Source organism: Mauremys reevesii, linkage group 1, assembly GCF_016161935.1.
Source record: "Mauremys reevesii isolate NIE-2019 linkage group 1, ASM1616193v1, whole genome shotgun sequence".
Classification (NCBI taxonomy): Eukaryota; Metazoa; Chordata; order Testudines; family Geoemydidae; genus Mauremys; species Mauremys reevesii.
The window spans coordinates 258956667-258979121 of NC_052623.1; the positions used below are offsets into that span (position 1 = coordinate 258956667).

Here is a 22455-nt window from a genome sequence, read left to right on the forward strand (position 1 = left end):
GAGACTAACAAATGATGCTCAAATAAATCTGTTAGCCTCTAAGGTGCCACAAGTACTCCTGTTCTTTTTACTAAGTCAAAAGGTAAATCTTAAAGAATGTCATATTAAAATATTTAAAAAAATATAAAAATTCAGTGACCTGATGGCTCTGCTGGCCACAACCAGCATCAGGATTAAATTCAGTATCTCAATCTGGGCTCACGAAGGCTTGGGGCACTAGCTGGGGGATTGATTATAAACCTCAGAATTTCACTTAGACTGCCCTGGTATGCTAAGTGTCTCACTGTGTCTCATATGCCCTATTGATGAACTTGGGTCAATAAAGGTGTAACCTTCTTCCTGATATCTGGGGCAATATGAATTCTTTTTCAATGCTAATGAGCAACCAGTTGCTCAGTCCGCAGCTGCCAAATTTTGGTGATTGTGACAATGAGCAAAATTAACATACATGTGTCAGGAAGTAGCATGCAGAGTTTCTTTTCTTTTACTTTCACTTACACCATATTGTGAATCAATTCCCACTATAGTAGTTGAACTCTGTCTTGTAAAACGAGTGCGTAGCCTCATAGTTACCCTACCATAACAATGCTATCTGTGCATACTATACCAACGCTGATTCAAGTATCAGCCAAGTACGGTATCTATATGAGGCAGACTCAGACATACCCCAAAGCCACCTGCTTGTTGACCCTTTTGTGGTCCATAGTTCAGACAATTCATTAATACCCTTGGGTTCTGTGTTTGAAAATCCCAACTCCTAGTATCAAGTAGTCAAGGACATCACTGTCTCAGTGTGAGACTCCTAAGCCTCCTGACCAATATTAACTTACACCTTCTCTATGCCACCATTTTAGTTTTAATTCGATGCAAGTTAAAAATAAAAATACTCCAACAAATCAAAACTTAGTTAGAATTTTCACTTGTATTATGCAGGTTACAATTGTGCAATGGCCAGATATTAGTAAACTCATAGCTAATTGTAAATTAAACTCTGGAAAAATAATGACAGATACTCCAAAGACATGTACCACCATTACCTTGCCCCTTCATCCAGGGGGACAGTAGGAACAGATAGAAATAAAATAACTGTCTCAAACAACAAATCTAAGCTTATGTTAATATTCTAAACGTATTTGCCTCAAGTTTTACCTTTTGTAAGATTCAGTTTCACTAGATATGACTGAGATCCCAACGTACATTGTGGTTTATGGTAAATTTATAACTAGCACTGGTGATCCTGCATCACCCACGCTGGCTTGCTTTCTGGCCACAACACAAACTACAGGTTAGTATATTTTATCCCTGGTCTTGTGAAAGCATATAGTATGAGAGTATTTATGTTTAGCAGACAAACATACATACTTATGCTCAAAAATTCAACTATGACTAAGTATTCTCATCTAGATTTCAATGTATTTTTAACAAAATAAATATCCAGCCTTTTCTTTTTGGACATTTTGCTTTCCCACTCTGAATGAATTTCCACATATATTCTTGGGTTTAAAAAGGCCATGGTTTTACTTTGCAAACATGAAGATGAAGGGACACTTGAAGCTTCAGCACCAGAAGAAAAATGGGGAGGAGTGCAGAGAGTAGCTCCATTTGAAAACACAGAGCTATAACAATTATTGTTCTGGTTTGAGACAAGTAGCTCAGAAATCCTTTTCTTTTTTTTTCTTTCTACTTAGTCTTACTGTTATTGTCATTAAGGTGATTTCCTATGCTGGATCACACCTTCAATGTCTCTGACCTTATATCGTTTGTAATCCTGCAAAGCAGTAACACGAGCCACTTCACTAAAAACACTGGAGAGGTTAGAATTCTTGTAATCGCTCATCAAATGTTAATTCAGTCCATCTTGCTGGTAACAGGAAAGCTTTGCCTTTTTCTTTAAGCCAAGCGTCTCACCGTCTACTATGCTTGGTCGGGGGGTTGTGTGCGTGCATGTGGTTTTTTTAGGGTTAGCTTTTGACCGAAAGTTTTATTTTGTTCATTAGATCAAACCAAAGAGGGGTACAGTAAATGCTAACAGATTAAGCCAAATAGCCAGCTCTGACATTATCACTTTGGCCTCCCTATCCCTACCTCCACACAAATCTCTCTCTCTCCTTTTGTTGCTGCTCTTTTCTGATGTGTAATCTCTGGCGCTGTGGAAGTTCACTCTGATGACAGAAGAAAAACGTTGCTGATTTCCTTTGATTCTTGCTTCCATAGGAAGCAGATACCTGGCAGATTTGCAAGACCATGACAAATCAGCTGTGAAAGTTCTGCACTGTTGTCTGTTTCTGTGAGAGTCGCAGAAGCTCCTCTCTAATTGCTTTTATGAGCGATGCCGAGGAATGACCAGTTTGGAGGTCCTCATTGGAACTGGTGGTGTAGCAGAGCCCCTGTCCCTGAAGGCTGCTGTGTGGAAGATGAGCAGGTGGTGCTGAGGGCTGTCTGGCTGAAGTCCTCTGCATCTGGAATACTGGTGAGGAGGAATATTCTTGATGTCCATGCATATGTGTCTGCAAAATGCAAAAAAAAAGAAAAAGAAAAGAAAGTGATTGTTCTTCCTATTCAAAATAAGATGAGCTTGAGAAAGGAGAAAGACAAAAGGCAGAGAAGAGTGAAAAAGCAGCATGGAGATATGTCTAACCCCTGCTAGTTCCCTACTGTGTGAATGGGTGATTGTGCTTGTGAGGCACAAAACAAATAAGTTGCTGGCCTGTCCCAAGTTCAGGAATTTTCATATTCTTTTCTAAGGTTTACAAAAATCTGGCCATTCTCTAATGTTTAAATACAGGAAAGATGGGAGAAAGTCACGAAGGACTGTCTTGTGGATAAGGCACTGAACTGGACTTGGTTTAATTCCTCACTCTGCCATCAACTTCCTGTTGGCCCTTGGGCAAGTCACTTAATCTCTCTGCGCTTCAGTTCCCCATATGATCTGTAAAATGGGAATACTACCACTTCCCTTTCCCCACTCATTTCTGTCTTGTCTATTCAGATTGTGCACTCTCCAGGGCAGGAACTGTCACCATGTGTTTGGACAGTGCTGAGACCAATAGGGTCCCAAATTAGTAAAAGCAGAACTAGAAGAAAGACTCAGCAAGAAAAATTTCATTTTTCCATTCTCTAGAGTTGTTTGAGCTACACAGTTTCAGAAACATTGCCTTGATGTAGGGCCCAGTTGTCCCAAATTAAAAAGGAATACACTCTGTTTTTGTTCCCCAGTTCTATTTGCTTAAGAAGCAAAAGAAGGTCTTAGTTTAAGTGGGGGAGGAAAAGAGGGGACCCTAGTGAAGAAAACTGTATTCACTAAGCAAAACAATAAATTCTCTGTAGTCTCTTTTAACGGCTCTCACACTGTGAATGGGGAAATCTGGCAAAGCAGTTGAAACTAGTAATGGATGACAACTAAGGAACAGGCTTGGGATTTTTGTTAAAATGACAATCTTGAAATCACAGTCATCCCCACAATATGTAGGATGCTATCTTGCACAGCTCATGTACAGTGCAGCTGGGTTTTTTGGAAAAGGAGCTTTGATAGGAAAATGAAAGGATTTATGCTGGATAATGTAGGGCTTTTTTTTTTTTTTTTTATAATATATAAGTGGTATCCCATCTTGCTCGTGAGAAAGAAATAATTTCAGTTATTGGAAAGAAATGAATTGCTGCTCTAATTTTTCAAAATAGAGGCATCCCGGCCAAATGCACTCAAATAATTCTTACCTGCAGTCTTTGGTTAGCAGACCCGACAGGTAGTCTAATTCTATATTGAAGAGGAACAGGGTTCTATGGTCCCAATTGAAAAAAGCAAAAACTCCATTTGACACTGAGGTTTTACTAGCAAATGGAGCTATTTTCAGAGTACATTAACATTAGAAGTCACTATACCATTCAGTAAAACACAGTCAATGAATATAGCAGGAATGGTTTCTTGGTGGAAGAGAATGTTTGCTGACTGTGGTTGTTGATTGTTTTGGTTTAAAAGTTGCCTCAATGGTTTTTAATATCTTATTAAAACACAAGTGGCTACTGTTGGGCTCTCATAGTGGATATCAGATTGGTAAACAAATGTGAGGCTATAAAAACTGACACACACTAGCTCCCAATGCCACCAATAAGATGGATTATGACAACCAGTTGAAGATGGTTTACCAGTAAAAAGGCACAAGGATTTTTGCAAGTAGTTTTAGTCTATTATTTTTTCCTTTTCTTATCAAAACAAAGATGTTTTCTACCTTGCAGATACATATCAAAGTAACATGTACTGCTATAAAGTGTTTACCCTACTTCATTGATGCTTTCTCAGTGAGAATTCTTTCCTCCTTCGTAATACGCTCTATTTTGACACAGAAAGAGTGACAGCGATGGCTGTATTTTTGAGTGTAGTATTTTACTGTTTCCTAAAAGAAATATTATAACTTGTTCTAGCTATCCAAATCCCTCTAAAGTCAATTGAAATCCTCTCACTGATTTCAAAGGAGTCTGGATCAAGCCTTCTTGGATTAGTTTAGTGGAAGGGTAGAGTGAAGTGTAGTGACCTGCTTGTTGATTTTGGGTCAGGAAGCTAGACTGAAGACTCATATCTTAGCATATTCCAGAGAAAATCTGAGAGTGCAGACTGTGGGAAGCAGAGGTAAGAATCCTGTAAGGTAATAGAGTCCATCACAGGAACATGAAAAAATCAGAACCCACCTGTGTCAACTAAGGAAGAAAATATTCTAGTTCTAACCTTCTAGTTCTAGTTCTAACCTCAGATAATGTCAGAAATGTGTTCATATGAGAGAGAGTGAGCGAGCGAGTGAGAGAGCCGGAAGAATGTTGGTGAAAGGGTCCCAAGCATCCAGGAAACATTACACCTGAGGAACGTGATCATAACAAATAAAACTTTTTAAGATTTCCAGATGTCATCTTTCCAAAGAGGAGAATTGCAAAGATCTGAACTAGTGAAAGACATTAGTCTGTGAAGATACAATAGAAAAAACTTCCTTTCTGTTACAGGGAACTGTCAGATTAGGGCATGGATTTAGCATTTTTTTCTCTTTTTCCATTTAATTACCCTTTGTAAGGAGGGAAAGAACGACTGCCCCACTGGAGAGGCAGAATAGGCATTCAGGTGGGCTCTGTGACAAGCAACAGAACCTATGTTCTGTAGGGTTTTAGTCAATGTTATAATCTGCACTTTTTTTTTTTAGCAAACTGAGAAAAACTCATTAGCATCTGCATACAAACTGTAGCAATCAGAAAGGAAAAAGAGCAGAGAACATAAGTAAATTGCTACTACAGTTGACTAAAGGAAAGGATGTTTGCTGAAACCACATTAGAGTGATATGTGCCTATTTGAAATGGTAACAAGAGGTGCTAACTTAAAATAAGGGCAATAAAATCCTTTGAAATGGGTCCAGAAGCTTTGCAATGCTCGCTAACCACCCAGACAACTGATGGGCAAAAATGAAGAGACTGTCTACCAAGGAAAAAATAATTTAATGAAATGTATGACAATATAGAGATAACATTGGAAGAGTGTGTATGATGTCTGAAAAAACAACTGTTTACTTGGCATCTTGCAAAATGGGGCTCTGATCCTGACTGGAGTCTGAGCAATACTGAAATACAAGTAATAAAATAGTAATAATGATATAATATTCCATATGCACTTGAGAAAAAAGCCCTAAAGACCTATAAAACTAAAGTCACTTGAGCTGCCTGAGGAAAGGGCTGAAGGACGAATTATGAGAGCTGACAACCAACACTGACCCTGAGATGTCACTCGAAGAGGCATGCAACAGAGCCTGTAAGATCTCTCCGCTGAGTGCTGGTCTAGGTGTAAAAGAGCATTAGGATGCTTATGCTGACCAGAATAGAATGAATTACTTGGATACCACATTCCTAAGCATGGAACAGGGGTACAGATATCTAGCTACATTAGGCAGACAGACCATTTTGGCTTTGTTAGCTATGTGTTGCATAGTATGAGGAGAGTCATATTTACACCCTGTCTGATTTTCAGAAGTACTGAGTGCCCACAATTCCAACTGACGTTAATAGGAAGTGCTCCGCAGCTCTGAGAAATCAGGCCCAAATCCTGCTTAATTTTGTTTTTGTTGAGCCTCTCAATATTTTTATTAAATACATCTATTTTAAGACAACATGGAATATGGATAGTGGTGATTGCTAGTGGGGACAAATGCTGCTGGAAGTACACAAAGGGAGGAAATTCTCTTCCTCAGGGAGAGGACGAATTTGAACAGATTTGACAACTTAAGCGTGCGGCGGAACGCCAGAACATAAAGGGGTTATCTCCAAAAGGGTATTACGAGGAAGCTGGCATAGGCCAGTTTGGGTAGGGATGGTTTAAAGACCAAGTGCATGAAACGCTGGTGACAGGTATCCACATCTTTCCTGAGAAAAATAATACAGTAGCCAAAACATCACAATGTTTATGGTTTAATTGGAAATTCCATCTTCTGGAAGCAGTATTCTGTCAAATCATGGTGCCTGTCCAGTAGTATAGGTAAACGAACAGATATGTTGTTGACAGGTGAAAAGAAAACACCGTGTCCATAAATATCTCTACTGCTGTACACGACACGTCTAATGCTACATTCAGAACCCAGATTCTCTGCCCATATGAACTGGCGCAGTTCCATAGAAATAATTGAGCTGTGCCAATGCATGCCAGCAGAGAACCTGGGCCATTTACTTCAGTGCTTTCTACCTGCAATTATCTCAAATTAAAGAAGTGCATGGAGAGCAGACTTGACCTCTGCTGGAGCTCTGGGGTAGAAGTGGTGAACTATAACCAGAACACAGTGGTTAAAGGCCTTGAGTGAGGAAGCGGTTAGGGAAGAATGAGTGAGAGGTTAGAGAAGCAAAGGTGAAAGAATAGCAAGCAAGACAGGTTAGAACTAGTGAAGGTTGGAAGAGTAAGTGGAGGTCGTCAGAAAAAGCAAGTGAAAGAATCATCAGAAGAAATTCCAAACAGCAACTAAGGTAAAAAATGAACATATCACTGCTTCAGAAACTATTTAAATGTGAAATACAGTACTCACTGCATCTCTCCTAGCATATTCATCCTCTCCACGATACTGGGGCCACCCTGGTCCCCCCGGCTGGCCATGCCCTGCTCTGACTGAGGCAATTTCCACTTGCTGGGCTCCGGTTCTGCTAGCAATTCCCACCTGAGTGAGGTGCTGTATCTGAGAACCTTAAAAGTAAATATTGGTTTTTCATCTTTATACACAGTAAGCTTGCAGGGCAGACAAATGACGAAAAGCTAACATATAATTTTTTTCGGGGGTTGGGAGGCAGGAATTAAAAAGAAGCTTAGTTTTTGTTTAACACACTAATCAGGATCAACAGAGAGAAGAATACCAATGCAGATTGGAGAAAGAGAAAGCCATTTTACTCTGGTGCAGCTCACTTGAAATTCAGTATTTTTCATTACCTTTCATTGATAACAAACATTGCATGTACATGCGCATCAGTCACTGAATGTACACCTCAGGTGTATGCCAGTCATTAAAACAAAGACTATAGAAAGCCCTTACAATTTTAAATGCTAGTGATCTGGCAGCAAAGAGGAGACATTTGCTATTGCACCAACAAACCCGAAAGACCTTAAGTCTGCACACTGCTCTCTGTTTCATCCCTCAGAGCCACAACATGAATGGCTATCCCTGTATATGGTTTTTCCTGCTTTAGTTTGTGCTTAAAGATTAAACACTACTGACATTAACCAACGGGAAGGGCAGTACACAGCTTACTTCCTTTATTAACGCAGCCTGGAACCTAAATCCACTCCTTTCCCACTGCTTTCTACTGAATGCCAGGAGAGCCACTAGCATTAATTACAAGAGAGACATTTAGCAACATACCAACTTTACTTTTCCCCAAAATTTCTCTTATGATGGGACAAAAATTTCCTGTAAATACAGTAGGAGCAAAATAACTGTAAAGATCTGCAGATGCCTCACTGAAAACTTTGAAAAACAGGAGTTGTCAATACTCAGTGACTGTGTTTTGTGTGTGTGTGTGTGGGGGGGGCACATAGACAAGTTGCCTAACTTACATGTAATATTTACTTTACTCTTCTTTCCTTAAAATAAATTTAAAAAAAAATTATAAAACTGATATTTAGTTGTTATTGTATCTTCCTTAATTGAAGGATAAAAACTGGTTATTTGAGTTCACCAGAAACAAAAACCCGCAGCTGATCAACCATAGCCACTTAAGGAACAGAATACATAATATATTAAATCATCTATGAAATAGTGAATCCCCTCACCGTCACTTTGCACAATTATAGGGAGAGGACAGCTGCAGGTCAAAGTTAATTCTCTGGACTACAACATGGACATGTCTAATTTAGAAATTCTTGAGCACACCTATATTTTCAGTATTTTAATTCCTTCTCTTTTGGAAGAAAGTTAATAGAGACATTTACATGAGAACAGAATCTTTGTTTCTTAAGAGTTCATCAGCTCCTGCCACTTAAACCCAATGTGAAGTTAGAACCTTGCTTACTATGGAAATTGTCTCACAGTAAGGGAAGATGATTTCATGTGGTACGGCAGAAAATAGATAGACTCTTCAGATACTGTTTTTATGCAAATATCCCTAGTAAGAAAAAAGAAAAAAAAAAGCAGGATAAATAGGCAAAATTTTTCTGAATGGAATGTTTTCTCCAGAAGGCATCAGTTACCATTTAATTTACCACAAAGGAAATACCGCGGTCACCTGTGAAAAGTCAACATTCACTGAACTCTTTGAAATGCTGAAGTTATTTCCTATGCTAAGGCTATCTTTTCACTACCAAAAAAAAAAAGGGGGGGGGATTAACCACAGGATAACTTATACACATTAGCTATCCCACTGAAAAAGCCTAGTAGCACTGTAGTTTTTTTTTACCACGAGGCAGCGAGGCTCAGGCCTGGGTATAGTGATGACCTTGCCTTGCGAGCCAGCAGTAAAAACTTCAGTGCCCTGTCTCCACTACAATTTTATACGAGGATAGCTAGCAATAGCTAGTTGGCAGTGAAAACAAAGCCTAAGTTTGGAGTGTACCATCGACAGTGACCAGATGTTGTCCCGATTTTATAAGGACTGTCCCGATATTAGAGGCTCTCTCTTACACCAGACCCTATCACCCCCCACCTCAATTTTTCACACTTGCTATCTGGTCACCATAGTACCACCTGATGGCAAATGATGACTTTTAATAGGGACAACTATATATGGAACATATCTGAAAAAGGTGTAATATTCCAGTGCATGTTCAGTATAAACCAAAATTACCTGCAGTGCTTCCAACTGGTCGTGGCCGTGCCACCGATGGCATTTCTTCTGGGTATAGCCCTCTAGAGGAATACTGAACATCGGATTGTTGCTGGTCTGGGTGCATTAACTCTGCAGGCTGAAGGAAACCCGGGCCAAAACTTTGCCTGTTGGCAGAGCAACATAAGATCACACTGACTGACCTTTCCACTGTGAAAACATTTACACTTGTCCCTTATACTTAACCCTATTATGATCACTCATGCATAGTTTTACTACAAAAAGCTGCTACAAAAAGAATTCAACTTCATTACCACAATCCTCTTTCGTAACATGCACTTCATAAGAATAGGCTTGTACAAAGACTAACACAGGAGTTTAAACCCAAGTATTTTCATAGATTGGGGTGGCTTCAATGCACTGAGATGGGTTTGAAAAAAAGACATTTACTTTTCCGTTGAGGAAAACCATCATCACTACTACTTCAAAGCGACCTCGGAACAAGAGATAGTCAAATTCACTACTAACATAAGCAGGTTCGTCTAACTTCGCTGACTTCAGTAGAAATGCACCTGCTTAATTTAGGGACCCAAAAACTGCACTGACAAATGTTGCTGAGTCAGGGGCTTGGATCTAAATCACCAGGAAGAAAGTGCAAAATGTAACGTGTATTTGGCAAACAGAGATACCATTTGGTTTATGGGTACTTCCCTAAGCGTCATGAATATTTGCTGTGTTGAGCTCTAGACATTTTCAAGCATCCTGTGATTATATATGATACACCACACCATGTCATGTTGTGTCGTAACACAGGTCAAGAGGAGGTACGTTAACATTCCTATTTCCTGCACTGCAATTATTCAAAGGCAGTCTCCACCAAGGGTGATAATCATAATTCCACAAATGTTTGCTTACCAAAGGTAGTCTAAGGTGACTTAGCATTAATAAAATATGTTAGATTGACAGCGCTGGAGAGGAACTGTTATACCAATGTGCCTCACCCTGAGCTGGAGAGATCACATTTAAGGATTACCTTGATCTCCACTGTCTATCAAACTCTCAGTTTCTCTGCTGAGCGTGTCAACATGGTGCCAATCAGTGCTCACTGTGAAAGTGCTCTCTGTGACATGGACTCCCATTTAACTATACCCTCGATCCTGCAATGAGCTTTGCAGGAACACAGTGCCCAGGCTGAGCATCTTACAGGACTGGGGCCCAAGTTTCTATACTATGCTCATCACCCTGGTGTCTGAGCAGCTTTTTCCTAGGAATTGGGCTATTTACTCTCCCTAGGTTTTTATTCCACTCATTAACATGGATCACTAAACAGTCATCTGATTGTATCTCACTCAAGCCACTGCTGACCTAGAGGGCATTTGTACCAGTGACCTACATACGAAAGGCTCAGAGGACTGCATGACTCAAAGTTGGTAATGGGATGTAGAACCTAATACAGAGAAACCAGTAATTTAAAATACGATATATTAGTCATTTTGGATACAGCTTAAAGGAAAGAGTTCAGAAGGGTTCAAGAGTAACATTTTTAGTTTGGAACAGCCACACTCTCCCTATCTCCCACGGACTTGTTCCCAATTATCTACTCAGCAGCTCCACAGAAGTGATTTGGAACCAGCTTTCCAAGCATCACGGGACATTAAAAGGAATGGGGTTTAACAATGCCTATTTGGGGTTGTTATCTGGGGACCAGTAGGAGTGCAATAGTGAGAGAAGCACTCATACGGTATTTCATGCCTACAGCACCAAATTGGAACCTTATAATCAATAATCTATTAGAATAATTTTAGATGTTTCTTTTCAAAGGAAATATCCTCCCAATATTAAGGCTGAGGGTGTTATTTTTGTGCAAAATTATTTTTTGAGTGGGGGGCACAAGTATTTCCATTATTGTTGCTCTTTCTGTAGATGAAAGGAGTTCATTGTTAACTGCTCTCCTCAAGCCTCTCATTATAATAAATGATGGTTTTAGCTACTCTTTACCACTAGTCAGAGATCCATGACAGATGATGCAAAATGGATACCTGTGTCATTTCCTAGTTATTGCTGGTCCAAATTTGGATCAGACTGACTTTCCAGTCTTGGCTTCTATCTTCCAGACCAGCATTCCACCTGGCCTCTCTAGTTTCAATGGAAAGGTTTCACTTCTAGCAAATTTAATCGGAAAAAATCCCTTTGCAAATCAATTTTTAGATTTAGACATTCTCAGTATGCTCAAGCTCAGTGTACGCCTATTGCACGATGCAACATTCATACCATGATAATGGCTGCTAAGCCCCAGTATCAGCACAGTAGGTAAGTGACCTAACTTTATATGTTTTGCCTTTCTGCCCAGGTTGGTTCCAGCCCATTAAATATGTTGATTGCATTAGTACAGAGAAAAAGGAACAATCTGGTTTCCCAATCACTGTTCCATGCATTGGCTATTTAAGCCACTGGATTGTGATGTTAATAACGTCTGCCTACTGCAGTGACTTCAAAACACTTCCCTTCCTATTTCTATAGCTTTCTGCGTCGTTTCTAGCGGTTTCATTATCTTTGTCTTCAGGAAATGAGTGTAACCTTCTTTACTTGAATACAACACATTGCTTCCCTGATCCAACACAATCTAAACTGAAGCAGCCATGGTATTTTATACTGTCTTCAAAGAAACCTTCCTGTGCAGGTCAATGAACTTGCAGGTTGTTACTTTAACCCTCTGGCACTAGCAGGTCCTGAGTTTCCACCAATAACAACAACAGTGGTATTAATGTTTAACTTAAGGAAATTCAAACTGCCTGTGTCAAGGGGCTCATAGCCTTTTGAAAAAGTAATACACAGTGAAGGTACTGCCTTGTTCAAGGATTTGATAACTAGCTACAGAGCCTTCTACTATTAGGCCACTTCTCTAAATCTGAGACCGGTTGAGAGTGAATGCAACTGTTAATAATTGATGCCTAGTGGTGACCTACATACAGTGAGTTGGTGATCTCAGTACAGTTTCTAACATGCTAGTGTCCCAATCACAAAAATCATCTTCTCACGTCATGATTGGCCATATCAGCCAAGACCTCAAAGAGCACATGTGCATTGGGACTTTATTCCCCTCTCCTCTTCTAGAGGTGATCCTTTCAGTCTCAGTCCCATGGGCAGGCAAAAGCCGTCCATCCCCATTCTGCAGATAGCAGACTTCAGTGCCTAGGACTGTCAGCACAGCCCTTCTCCAAGAACTACATTCATTTTAAAAGAAATAAAATAATGAAGCAATACATTATGTATACATCAGACCCTGACTTTCTCTTGGAGCTTTGTCCTGATGAGAATTTGTGCTCTGACATGTCTGTCTCCTAGGTTAGCAGGTGATCTTCCCTTTACCGGGGTAAGCTTTTGGGACTGTAACTTGCTCCCATTTGATATTGTATATTGACAATTTGTGATTATATGGGAATTAAAGGGAAAGCCAAATAGTAAATTTGGAGGTGGGAGGGAAGGGAGGCATTTATCAGTTGTAAACTACAAGGAATAATGTTTCCCTTATTTATCTACATAGATTGGGATGTTCTCACCTTCTTCATACGAGACTACCACAGCAGGGACAAGAGAGCCTACTGAGATAGATCCCCACTGATTTATACAGGTGGGCCTGCTACCGGGCCTTCTCTGAGAGGTCCCATTTGCTCTGGAATTTACTCCTACTTGGCCCAAAATAAGTTGAGTCTCTTAATCTATAGGGCACGAAGGGCTTTTCAAGAGGGCAGAGGGAATGGGCAAGAGGGAGCCTTTGGGTGGAGTGAGGTACATTTGGTTGCACTGATTTACTGGTTAGTTAATTTAATTTCTTTTATTATTAACATCTGAGCATGGGCAGTGTTCCGCTATTCATTCAGCATCTGGCACAAACCTTAATGACCCATAACTACCCACAGTGCTTTTCCATCAGGCAGAGACTGCGAAGTATGAGCTTCCTGTAGCCCGCTGCTGCACCATGAGCAGAGCACTGAGATACGGAAGGGATCATACAGTTCCTTTCATACCTCTCTTCAAGCACGTGTCCTCAGAATATAGCTAACTTCCCAACTCTGACGTGAGAACTGCAGGGAGGTAGCCATGAAGTTCTCAAAGGACTGGGGCTTGTATCTCCATTTGCCCAATAAAATAAAGAGTTAACAAGCATGGAGTTTCCATATGTTTAGCCATTGCAAAAGTGGCTGCCCACCAACAAAGAAAGTGTTCTCTCATTGGCATACAGCTTACACATTTTATATGTATGAAACAAAGACAGGAGAAGCAACTTGGTGCAAAGGAGAGTGCACTGGACTGCTATGCAGGACACCTGAGCTCTATTCTGGGCTCCACCTCTTTGTGCTCCGTTTGCCCTCACACCACCCTTTGTCTGTTTAGAATGTAAGCTCATTGGGACAGAGACTGTTTCTTAATACGTGTGTATACCAAAAGTGTCAAATCTACTCAGAGGAGAGAGTTTAATTACATGTTTAATTATGGTCCATGGCCAGGATATAAATTCAGGACTTCATGTTCTCCTCAATCCACAGTGCATCTCTCATTGATACCAGTGAGAGAGGTTTGCATAAAGATTAAGGGAAAGATACAGCCGGCCTCTATGTAGTAACTCAACTTTTATTTATTAGTTATTTACTCAGCAACTTTTTGACATATTCAGCATCGTTCATTGAGATACTCAGCTTCCCTTTGGGCTGATGCTACTCCTGCCCTGTGTTTTATTTCCTTCCCCTCCCTTCCTCTTCTTTTAAGTCTCTTCCGTTCTTCCCTCGGCACTTCCCTCCCTGGAACTCCCAACTCTCACCCTCTTTCCTGTTCCATCTATTAAAATGATCAGCAATGGAACAGTTAATGTTGACAATGACACTTCTTCATTCCTGGGCTTTACAAATGTTATTCCAATGAGATTAACAGGGTACACATGTTTGAGTCATTGTTTCAGGCTCTCTGCAGACTCTGGCACTCAATGGTATGCTCCATTCACATTAGGAAGGTTATCTTTGCAGCCATGAAGGCTGGAAATTTATTGTCTTTTAATTAAAGCTTGGAATCTACATAATCTGAGTATGTCATGTTGGCCACATAAATACTTTATGCAGGCTGCATCTGGCCTGTGGGCCATCTGTTTGACACCCTGAGTTTGCACAGTACCTAACAGAGTAGGGTCTCAATCTCAGTAGGGCCTCTTGGAGCTAATGTAATATTAATAGTAATTATAATTCCATGAACAAAAAGGTACCTCTGCAGCAGACCCGGCGCTGTTGGAGGAGTCATTCCAAATTCCACATATCTCTGTTGGAAATAAATGAATAAAAATAAAATCAATAAATTGGAAATTTCAGTCAGTCTTTTACAGTTTGAATGAGACTCAATTGCCAGGCCTATGTGTGGTCTGACTGCAAGTTTACAGACAAAGATTTACAAATATTTTTTGTTAAGTGGCACAAGAAGACCTGGGAAGTGCAGCTCCAACAGGATAACTAACTCTTCTATGAATCCTGTGGTACCTTATAGACTAACAGACGTTTTGCAGCATGAGCTTTCGTGGGTGAATACCCACTTCTTCGGATGCAAGCATGACTGCTTGCATCTGAAGAAGTGGGTATTCACCCACGAAAGCTCATGCTGCAAAACGTCTGTTAGTCTATAAGGTGCCACAGGATTCTTTGCTGCTTCTACAGAACCAGACTAACACGGCTACCCCTCTGATACTTAACTCTTCTATGTTTGCCCATGCTCCTTATGTGGCTTACCCACCTTTTGAAAATATGTTCTCTGACTTGCAGCTCAAGGCCCCCTTCAATGTGTATTTAAATATAAATTTTATGAAAAACTGCGCTTTTATTTTACCTTGTGAGAGTGGGGGGAGCCAATGGCACACAGGTAGTGCTAGATTTTAATTTACCCCTGTCTAAAATGATGTATTTTGTACAACAGACTTCCAGCTCTATTTACAGTTTCATACAGGAGCATAGTCTAATGGTTAGAGCAGGGGAGGTGGAATCAGGATGTCCTGGTCTCAAATGTCCTGGTGGAAAACTCTGGCTAAATACTTAGAACTTTATCTTTACGGGCTCTAAATAGGTGCTAAGCTAAAACAGACTTCAGAAAAGAAATATTATTCATTTAAATACCAAGACTGATCTGTGAAAGATCACACCTGAGTGGATCAGGAAAGCATTCTCTTAAAAGAGAACTCCTATCTGCCTCTGAAGGAGAAAAAAAGGGTTCACAAGGTGGTATAAATAGTTAGTCCCCCATTTTGTAACTTCACATCACGGACACCCCGGATTCCCTTAATTGCTCAATATCCATGATGAACCCTGATCTAAAAGGTATAACAATAGTGACCACAGCTCAACTGGTCCTAACACCCTGCCCAGAAAAGCCTTTCAAGATGTATCACTCACACTAAATGGGTTGTTTACTGCCTGGGCTGGACCATATGGTGATCCCCACTGGGGGCATGTGGTTCCCCTCCCTGCTCGAGCAGGAGTGTTGTTTACCGGCTGTCCCGCAGAAACCCCAGGTGACGTGATGGCAGTGGAACTGGCTGCTTGGCTACTGGGAGCGACCAGGGCAAAGGCATCATCCAAGAGAGAGTGCATGGTCTGCCGGGCCTCTTCAATGGATGGCTGTGGAGGGATGTACTGAGAGGCTGGGTGGGGAGGCAAGCCTGGGTACTTCCCGAGATCAAGAGAAGAAGGTGTCTGTGGTTCTGCAGGCAGGTCAGGATCGGACTACAGAGAAGACAGAGAATGGAAGCAGGAGTCAGACAGACTTTTACATACACAGTTTTAAGTCACAGTGACATTTAACTTCTGAACAAGGATTAGAACAAGTTGGAAGTAACAGAGGAGAGAGACCTGGGTGTGTGGATTGATCACAGGATGACTATTAGCCACCAGTGGGACGCAGCTGTAAAAAAAGGCGAGGCATTTCCAGTAGAGATAGAGAAGTACTAATGCCACTGTACGAGGCACTGGTGAGACCTCATCTGGAATACTGTGTACAATTTTGGTCACCCAGGTTCAAGAAAGATGAACTGAAACTGGAGCAGATGCGGAGAAGGGCTACTAGTATGATCAGGAGAGAATGGACAGCCTATCTTATGAGAGGAGAGCGGAAGAGCTTGGCTTGTTTATCCTAGCAAAAAGAAGGCTGATAGGGGATATGATTGCTTTCTATAAACACACTGGGGGAGGGGTAAATATCAGGGAGGGTGAGGAGCTATTTAAGCTACAGGACAGTGTTGGCAGAACAACAAATGGGTTGAACTGACTCCGAACAAATTCAGGCTGGAAATCAGAAGAAGGCTTCTAACCATCAGAGGGGAGAGGTTCTAGAACTGCCTCCCAATAGGAGTTCTGCAGGCAAACAACACGAGAGAACAGCACAAACTGATCGATGTGACTCTATGATAGCGTTGCTGGTGATGGTAGGCGGCAGGACTCATTTCCAGTTTATGTCTTATGTTCCTAAAAGCTCATGCTTCAGAGCTTCAGCCGGCCACCTGCAGGAATCAGGAAGGGATTTCCTCCCTCCGCCCCCCAAGAACTTGATGGGAGGGTGGTCTCCTTCCTCCGAAGCATCATCGGGGTGGCCATAGCTGTAGATGAGACCCTGGATGGGGTGGGCCAGTGCTTTGAGGTGGCATCGAGCATTCTGTGTCTCAGGCGCTTGCTGGCTAGTTCTTGCTCACCTGTTCAGGGTCTAATTGATTGCCATATATGTGGTCAGGAAGGAATTTTCCCCCAGGTCAGATTGGCAGTGACCTTGGAGTTTTTTTTGGCTTCCTTTGCAGCATGTGGGGGTGGGTCACTTGCCAGGATTATCTGGGTACATCTCACTTAATCATTTCCTTGCCATTGCAGGGGCCTCAGGCACTGGTGCACCTCAGTCCCTCCTATTCTCTCCCTGCAGCATAACAATCTAATCTCCTGGGGGCTGAAACACTTTGATCTCCATTCGGTTGTTGGGTTTAGCGTGCGGGGTGATGTCGGTGGCCTGTGACATACGGGAGGCCAGACTAGATGATCTGGTGGTGCCTTCTAGCCTTAAATCCTGTGACCACCAAAATCAAGTTGAGATTTAACGCATCTGTGTGAGTGCCAGACAAAACCTGCCCAATTCTTCTACCAGAGAGTCATTTTAGTTCAAATGTTTCAGCCAATTTAAGCTCCCTCACTATGATACTAGGTGGGGAGCAGCGTACCACCCGACAGAGACCTAGCTGCACTAGAATGATGTGGCTTGTAAATGAATGTGTATCTGAAATCACATAGTGAATGCTGACTTAGCTAGAAGATGACAGTCTGAGCTCTCTCTCTCTCTAAATCAGGGGTGGGCAAACTTTTTGGCCCGAGGGCCACATCTGGGTATGGAAATTGTATGGCGGGCCATGAATGCTCATGGTTCCTGGCCAATGGGAGCTGCGGGGGCAGTGGCAGCATGTGGAGACCTCTGGCTGCCCCACACATAGGAGCCGGAGATGGACATGCCGCTGCTTCCGGGAGACACACAGAGCCCCAGCACGTGCGGAGCAGGGCAAGCCCCGGACCCTGCTCCCAGTCAGGAGCTCAAGGGCTGGATTAAAACATCTGAAGGGCCAGATGCGGCCCCTGGGCCGTAGTATGCCCACCCCTGCTCTAAATGAAGTCTTTCTGAATCTTTGCAGCTCTAAGGTGTGAGTTGAGTCTTTGTGTAACAACTGACCACGTTAGCCAAAATATGAAACAATTACTGGTATCCTGAGCAACACAGAACAGGAGCTCTTCAACAGCTAAGCGGTTAGCTGTGAGGAAGCTGAACTGAAGTGCATAGTGTTAAAGGGATTCACAACAGTGCCCGGGGGCAGCAATTACCTGACAGCAGCCTGATGTAGCCAGCACAATTACTACATACGGTCTTATCTCAGGAGCATATTGCTCCTCAGTAACAGGAAGTTACGCAGCTTTGCAGTAGCAGACTTATTGTGCCGGCTCCTTCTTGCCACTGCATGCCGGTTGCAGCCAGCGGCAACTATCAAGCCACACCCCTCTACTTCACTGGGAGTTTAGAATGCTGAGGGTCCACTCTCCACGGGTGCCAAAAGGGCTGAGCTTGCTATGTGAAAAGTCTCAATTAAATAGCTGCGGACTAGAATTCATTCAGATACAGGTGACATTAAAATGATCACTGCGCATGTTTGAATGCCGATGAAGACCACAGAAAGAAACATCATGGTCCTTCACTACATTTTTTAAAATGGAAACTGTCTGAAACTGTCCAGAGGTTTTGAATGTTAGCAGCAGTCTGAGTGAAGACTGATTAGTGGTCAGAGTGCTGGTGCACCAGTCCAGGAAGCACAGTAAGTGCAGTTTATTACATGATATTATTAAACTTAAAAGTTCTTAGTTACTATTTTTAACATGGAAATAAAGCTAATTTGCTAGATAATGTCTGAGAATGATTTCAGTTATTTCTGCACTGATATCTAAGTTTAAAGAAAAGAAAATCTATCATTGAGTGACTTCAGTTTTTCATTACCTGAAAAACTACCTAAAATTTCCTATAACATTTGGGATTATTTAAATCACCGGCAATGTGGACTAGAATGTACTGAACTGACCATGCTCAAAGGATCCTGTAGCATACACACGTTTTCATGTGATGGGTCTTTTCCAGAATTTATTTTTTTGTTTCTAATGTTGCTCACTGGAGAATCCTTTTCCCATTTCATAGCATTTCCTATGATTACTGTTCCTTATGGCCCCATTTCCAATTCTCATTATATAGCTTATTGGGACTGATAAAAATGCTTTTCAGTGCTTCTGTTCTGAAGGCCAAGCAACGCCAGCATGAGTGGAAAATTACAGGCTTTCACTATTTTACCCAAGCATTCTGCATAGGAGGTTCTTAACTCACTCATTTTCATCCAAATGGAATTAGCATATAAAGTAGCCACTCAGAGCATACCAGGAGATTCACCTAAGCCATAGTTATCGTAAGAACTATGTATCAGTGTATTCCTGTCATCTAAAAGACAAACATACAATATATGCAGAATTATTGACTCCTGGTGGTCTTTTGTATGTCCCATCACTGTCAGTGGTGATTAGCCTGTCCTTCTCAGCATCAATAGGGCTGCCATTTATCTGATGTCTCCGACGCTGCTTGGGAGAACGTTTTGCACGTGAACTAAAAAAAAGGAAAGAAGAGAAATAAAAACCAAGAGAAAGTTTAGCGACTTCTGTCTTACTAGAACTTCTTAAAAGTTGGAGATTCTACTGTTTGTTATCTCAAGCTCTATGTGCTAGAAGGTATTCCAACACTCCTTAACATATGTCTGCTTTTATATGTTGTGCTTCAGGACCCTACTAAGTGAGAGTTCTTTCCCAGCCACAAGTCCTGTTTTCCTGATTCCACACTTTGATGGCTCATGGGAAAGCATAATGGGAAACACTGAGCAAGAAATATCAAGCCCCAAAGTGCCTCACAAAGTAGTGAGTAAGATGCAGTGACTGTTCAGGCAAATCCAGCATCCGTTATGTGCTTAGTAATAGTTCCCATCTATGTAAGGACCCAAACCTGCTTTCATAAAGTCACTGGGAATTTTGCCAAACATTTTAATGGGAGAAGGATCAGGCCCTTAATACTGGGCTGCAGTATCAGGATTGGGTCCTGATGCAGGATTTCAACCTAGAATTTTCTGACCCACAGGCAAATATGCAACCAATTGAGTCAAAATGGTGTGAAACTCTTGACAAAAGGCTAATGAAGTGAAAGAAATTCTAGTTTAAACCACTAACATCAATCTCACCTATGGCAATAGTTTAATAGCAAAATACTCAGCCATGCCATCACTTCTCTATAATCTTCAAAATACTTCTCTCCTCACTTTCCATTCGAGGTGGCGCTATGGAACTACCTTTATTATTACTTTAAAAAGAACCAGTATTCAAAAATTAACTTGTACATTTGAATCAGAGACAGGTTCTAGGCAGAGTGCCTCTATGGAAATACAAATGGTTTTTATAGCTGGTTATGGATTGTCCTCAGTTCTTCTGTGCACCCTTTCAGGTATGACCCCCTGCTGCCATGAACATTTCGGAGAGTCCTCAGGCAGGGGTCATCTCTTATGAAGTATAGTGCAATAGCTCAGTCATATGTAATTCTACATGAAAACTGCCAGATACTTTATGTGGTAGAGGGTCACAAAAAACTTAATTATGTCATAAAGGAGGGATTTAAAACAAAAAGAGAGAAATGTACATTTGGTCATCCTTTGGCAGAGCATCAACACACTTTTGAGAATAATCTTGGTGACAAGGATGCTATCACTACATACAGCCTGTGCGTGAGTAAATGAGTGTGTGCAATTTTGCTTTGGAAGACAATTTTTCTACCTTGGCTGGCACCTAGAATATTTAATTAGTTCATATATTCTTCCAGTCTCCTTCAATCACATTAGAGAGTATTGATTTACATTTCATATTTTTAGGATGTTTCAGAAATAGAACTACATAAAATGTAAATCAATACTCCCTAATGCAATTGAATGACAGAATCTGATAAGCAGCCAATCGTATTATAGTGCCTGTATGATGGAATGGAATGTTGGGTGCCCAATTTGAGACACCTAGGATCTGATTGTTCAGAGTTCCTAGCATTATATAGCATTCTGTATGTTCAGAGCAGTCTCACCACTGACTTCAGTTGAAGCTGCAATTGCTCTGCAATTCTGCAAATCAGACCCCAGGGTCTTAAGGTGGTCGCCCAGAAAATGAGAAACCGACCACCCTTGAAAAGGTTGGTTTAACCGACTCGTCCATCATCACATAGGAACCCTATGCTCTATTGGACACAGACTCTACTGCCATTTCCCACCAGTCCTGACATCTTTTGTCCTGTCACCATCCCAGTCTTGTATCTTCCCACTCTGGCTCCTTGATCCTGTCCTGTTCTCCTCAACTAGCAGGCTCCAGGTAGGCTCTACTCAGGTTTTTTATCCCAGTCCCAGTCTCCTTGCCTCACAAATACTCAGTTGCCTTGTCCCGGTCTCACCCAGTCCATTCCCATTCTTTTGCCAAGCTGGTCCCAGTTCCTCCCATCCCAGCTCAGTTTCCCTAACCCCTGATATTCCTCATTCCAGAGCTGCAGCATTCTAAATGATGGCATCATGGGGCTGACAAAGTAACCATCAGATTGCAGGTTGGAGATTACGCTGAGCTTTAAACTGATGTATGTAGGTCAGTTGAAGGAAAGAGACAGTGGAGGAAAAGTTTTGTTTGTTCTCAGTGTGAAAGTGGTCCAGGCAGGACTGTTCTTAGGGAACCTGGAACTCAAGAGAAAGAGCCTCTGTGTCCATATACCCCACAGAAGACACAGAGCAGACACTGTCTTGAAATATAAGACCAAGAGGGAAGGTCTGTGAGATGGGTAAGTACTGTGTGCATCTGATTACCATGAAGGAATATGGAAGAAGGGATTTTATTGTCTGGTATTTGCAGAGTTTTAAAGATAAATTTGAACTTTTATATATTTTATAATTAGTTTTCATGGTCTCTTGACTACGTTTTTCTTTGTTTTTATCTGAAAAAAGTATTCTTTGCCGTTTACTTTTTTCCTTATTCCTTAGTCTCTGTTAGTGCTCTTAAGTAAATTCAAATTTTGTTTCACTCTAGGTTTGTTACCTGTGATACACCTCTACCCTGATATAACGCGAACCAATATAACACGGATTCGGATATAACGCGGTAAAGCAGTGGTCCAGGGGGGGGCGGGGCTGTGCACTCCGGTGGATCAAAGCAAGTTCGATATAACGCGGTTTCACCTATAATGTGGTAAGATTTTTTGGCTCCCAAGGACAGCGTTATATTGGGGTAGAGGTGTACTTAGTAAAAATTGTGGTGGCGGTGTGGGGTTAGTGTGTGGTTAAGTAGTTCTGCTTCAGTCTGCTCCCAAAATTACATTGCATTTAACAATTACACTACAGGAATTAGACAGTTTCCATGTGATCCTATGCAGCTACTAAATGAAAGAGTGTGCAAAAGTAGCAGCACAAACAACAAACATCTCCTTAAAAATGCCTTTGGTATGTTTGGTTCTGCTATTGACAAACTGTTCATGAGAACCTGTAAAAAAAACAAAAACAAAACAAAACCGCATGGCCTTCTGAATGCTGCTAAAAAAACC

At 41.4% G+C, this 22455-nt stretch overlaps 1 protein-coding gene and 1 long non-coding RNA gene across 7 annotated transcripts in view; one reads left to right on the forward strand and one right to left on the reverse strand.

Moving 5' to 3' along the window:
- Nucleotides 1-903: 903 nt before the first annotated feature.
- KIAA1549 (KIAA1549 ortholog) overlaps nt 904-22455 on the reverse strand; it is a 217881-nt gene continuing 196329 nt past the window's right edge. For 3 of the 6 annotated variants that reach the window (XM_039519514.1, XM_039519513.1, XM_039519512.1), the window contains 6 exons: nt 19314-19458; nt 15690-16019; nt 14519-14571; nt 9286-9431; nt 7041-7195; nt 904-2507 (listed from right to left, as the gene is read on the reverse strand). In XM_039519514.1, coding sequence (XP_039375448.1) covers nt 2253-2507; nt 7041-7195; nt 9286-9431; nt 14519-14571; nt 15690-16019; nt 19314-19458 — 1084 coding nt within the window. In that variant the 3' untranslated portion in view covers nt 904-2252. The remainder of the gene's footprint in view (nt 2508-7040; nt 7196-9285; nt 9432-14518; nt 14572-15689; nt 16020-19313; nt 19459-22455) is intronic. The other 3 variants (XM_039519516.1, XM_039519515.1, XM_039519517.1) reach the window with 2 other exon arrangements.
- The window catches only part of LOC120395272, a 35382-nt gene continuing 33869 nt past the window's right edge, over nt 20943-22455 (forward strand). The window contains exons 1-2 of the long non-coding RNA XR_005592551.1: nt 20943-21245; nt 21413-21699. This is a non-coding gene — a long non-coding RNA (uncharacterized LOC120395272). The remainder of the gene's footprint in view (nt 21246-21412; nt 21700-22455) is intronic.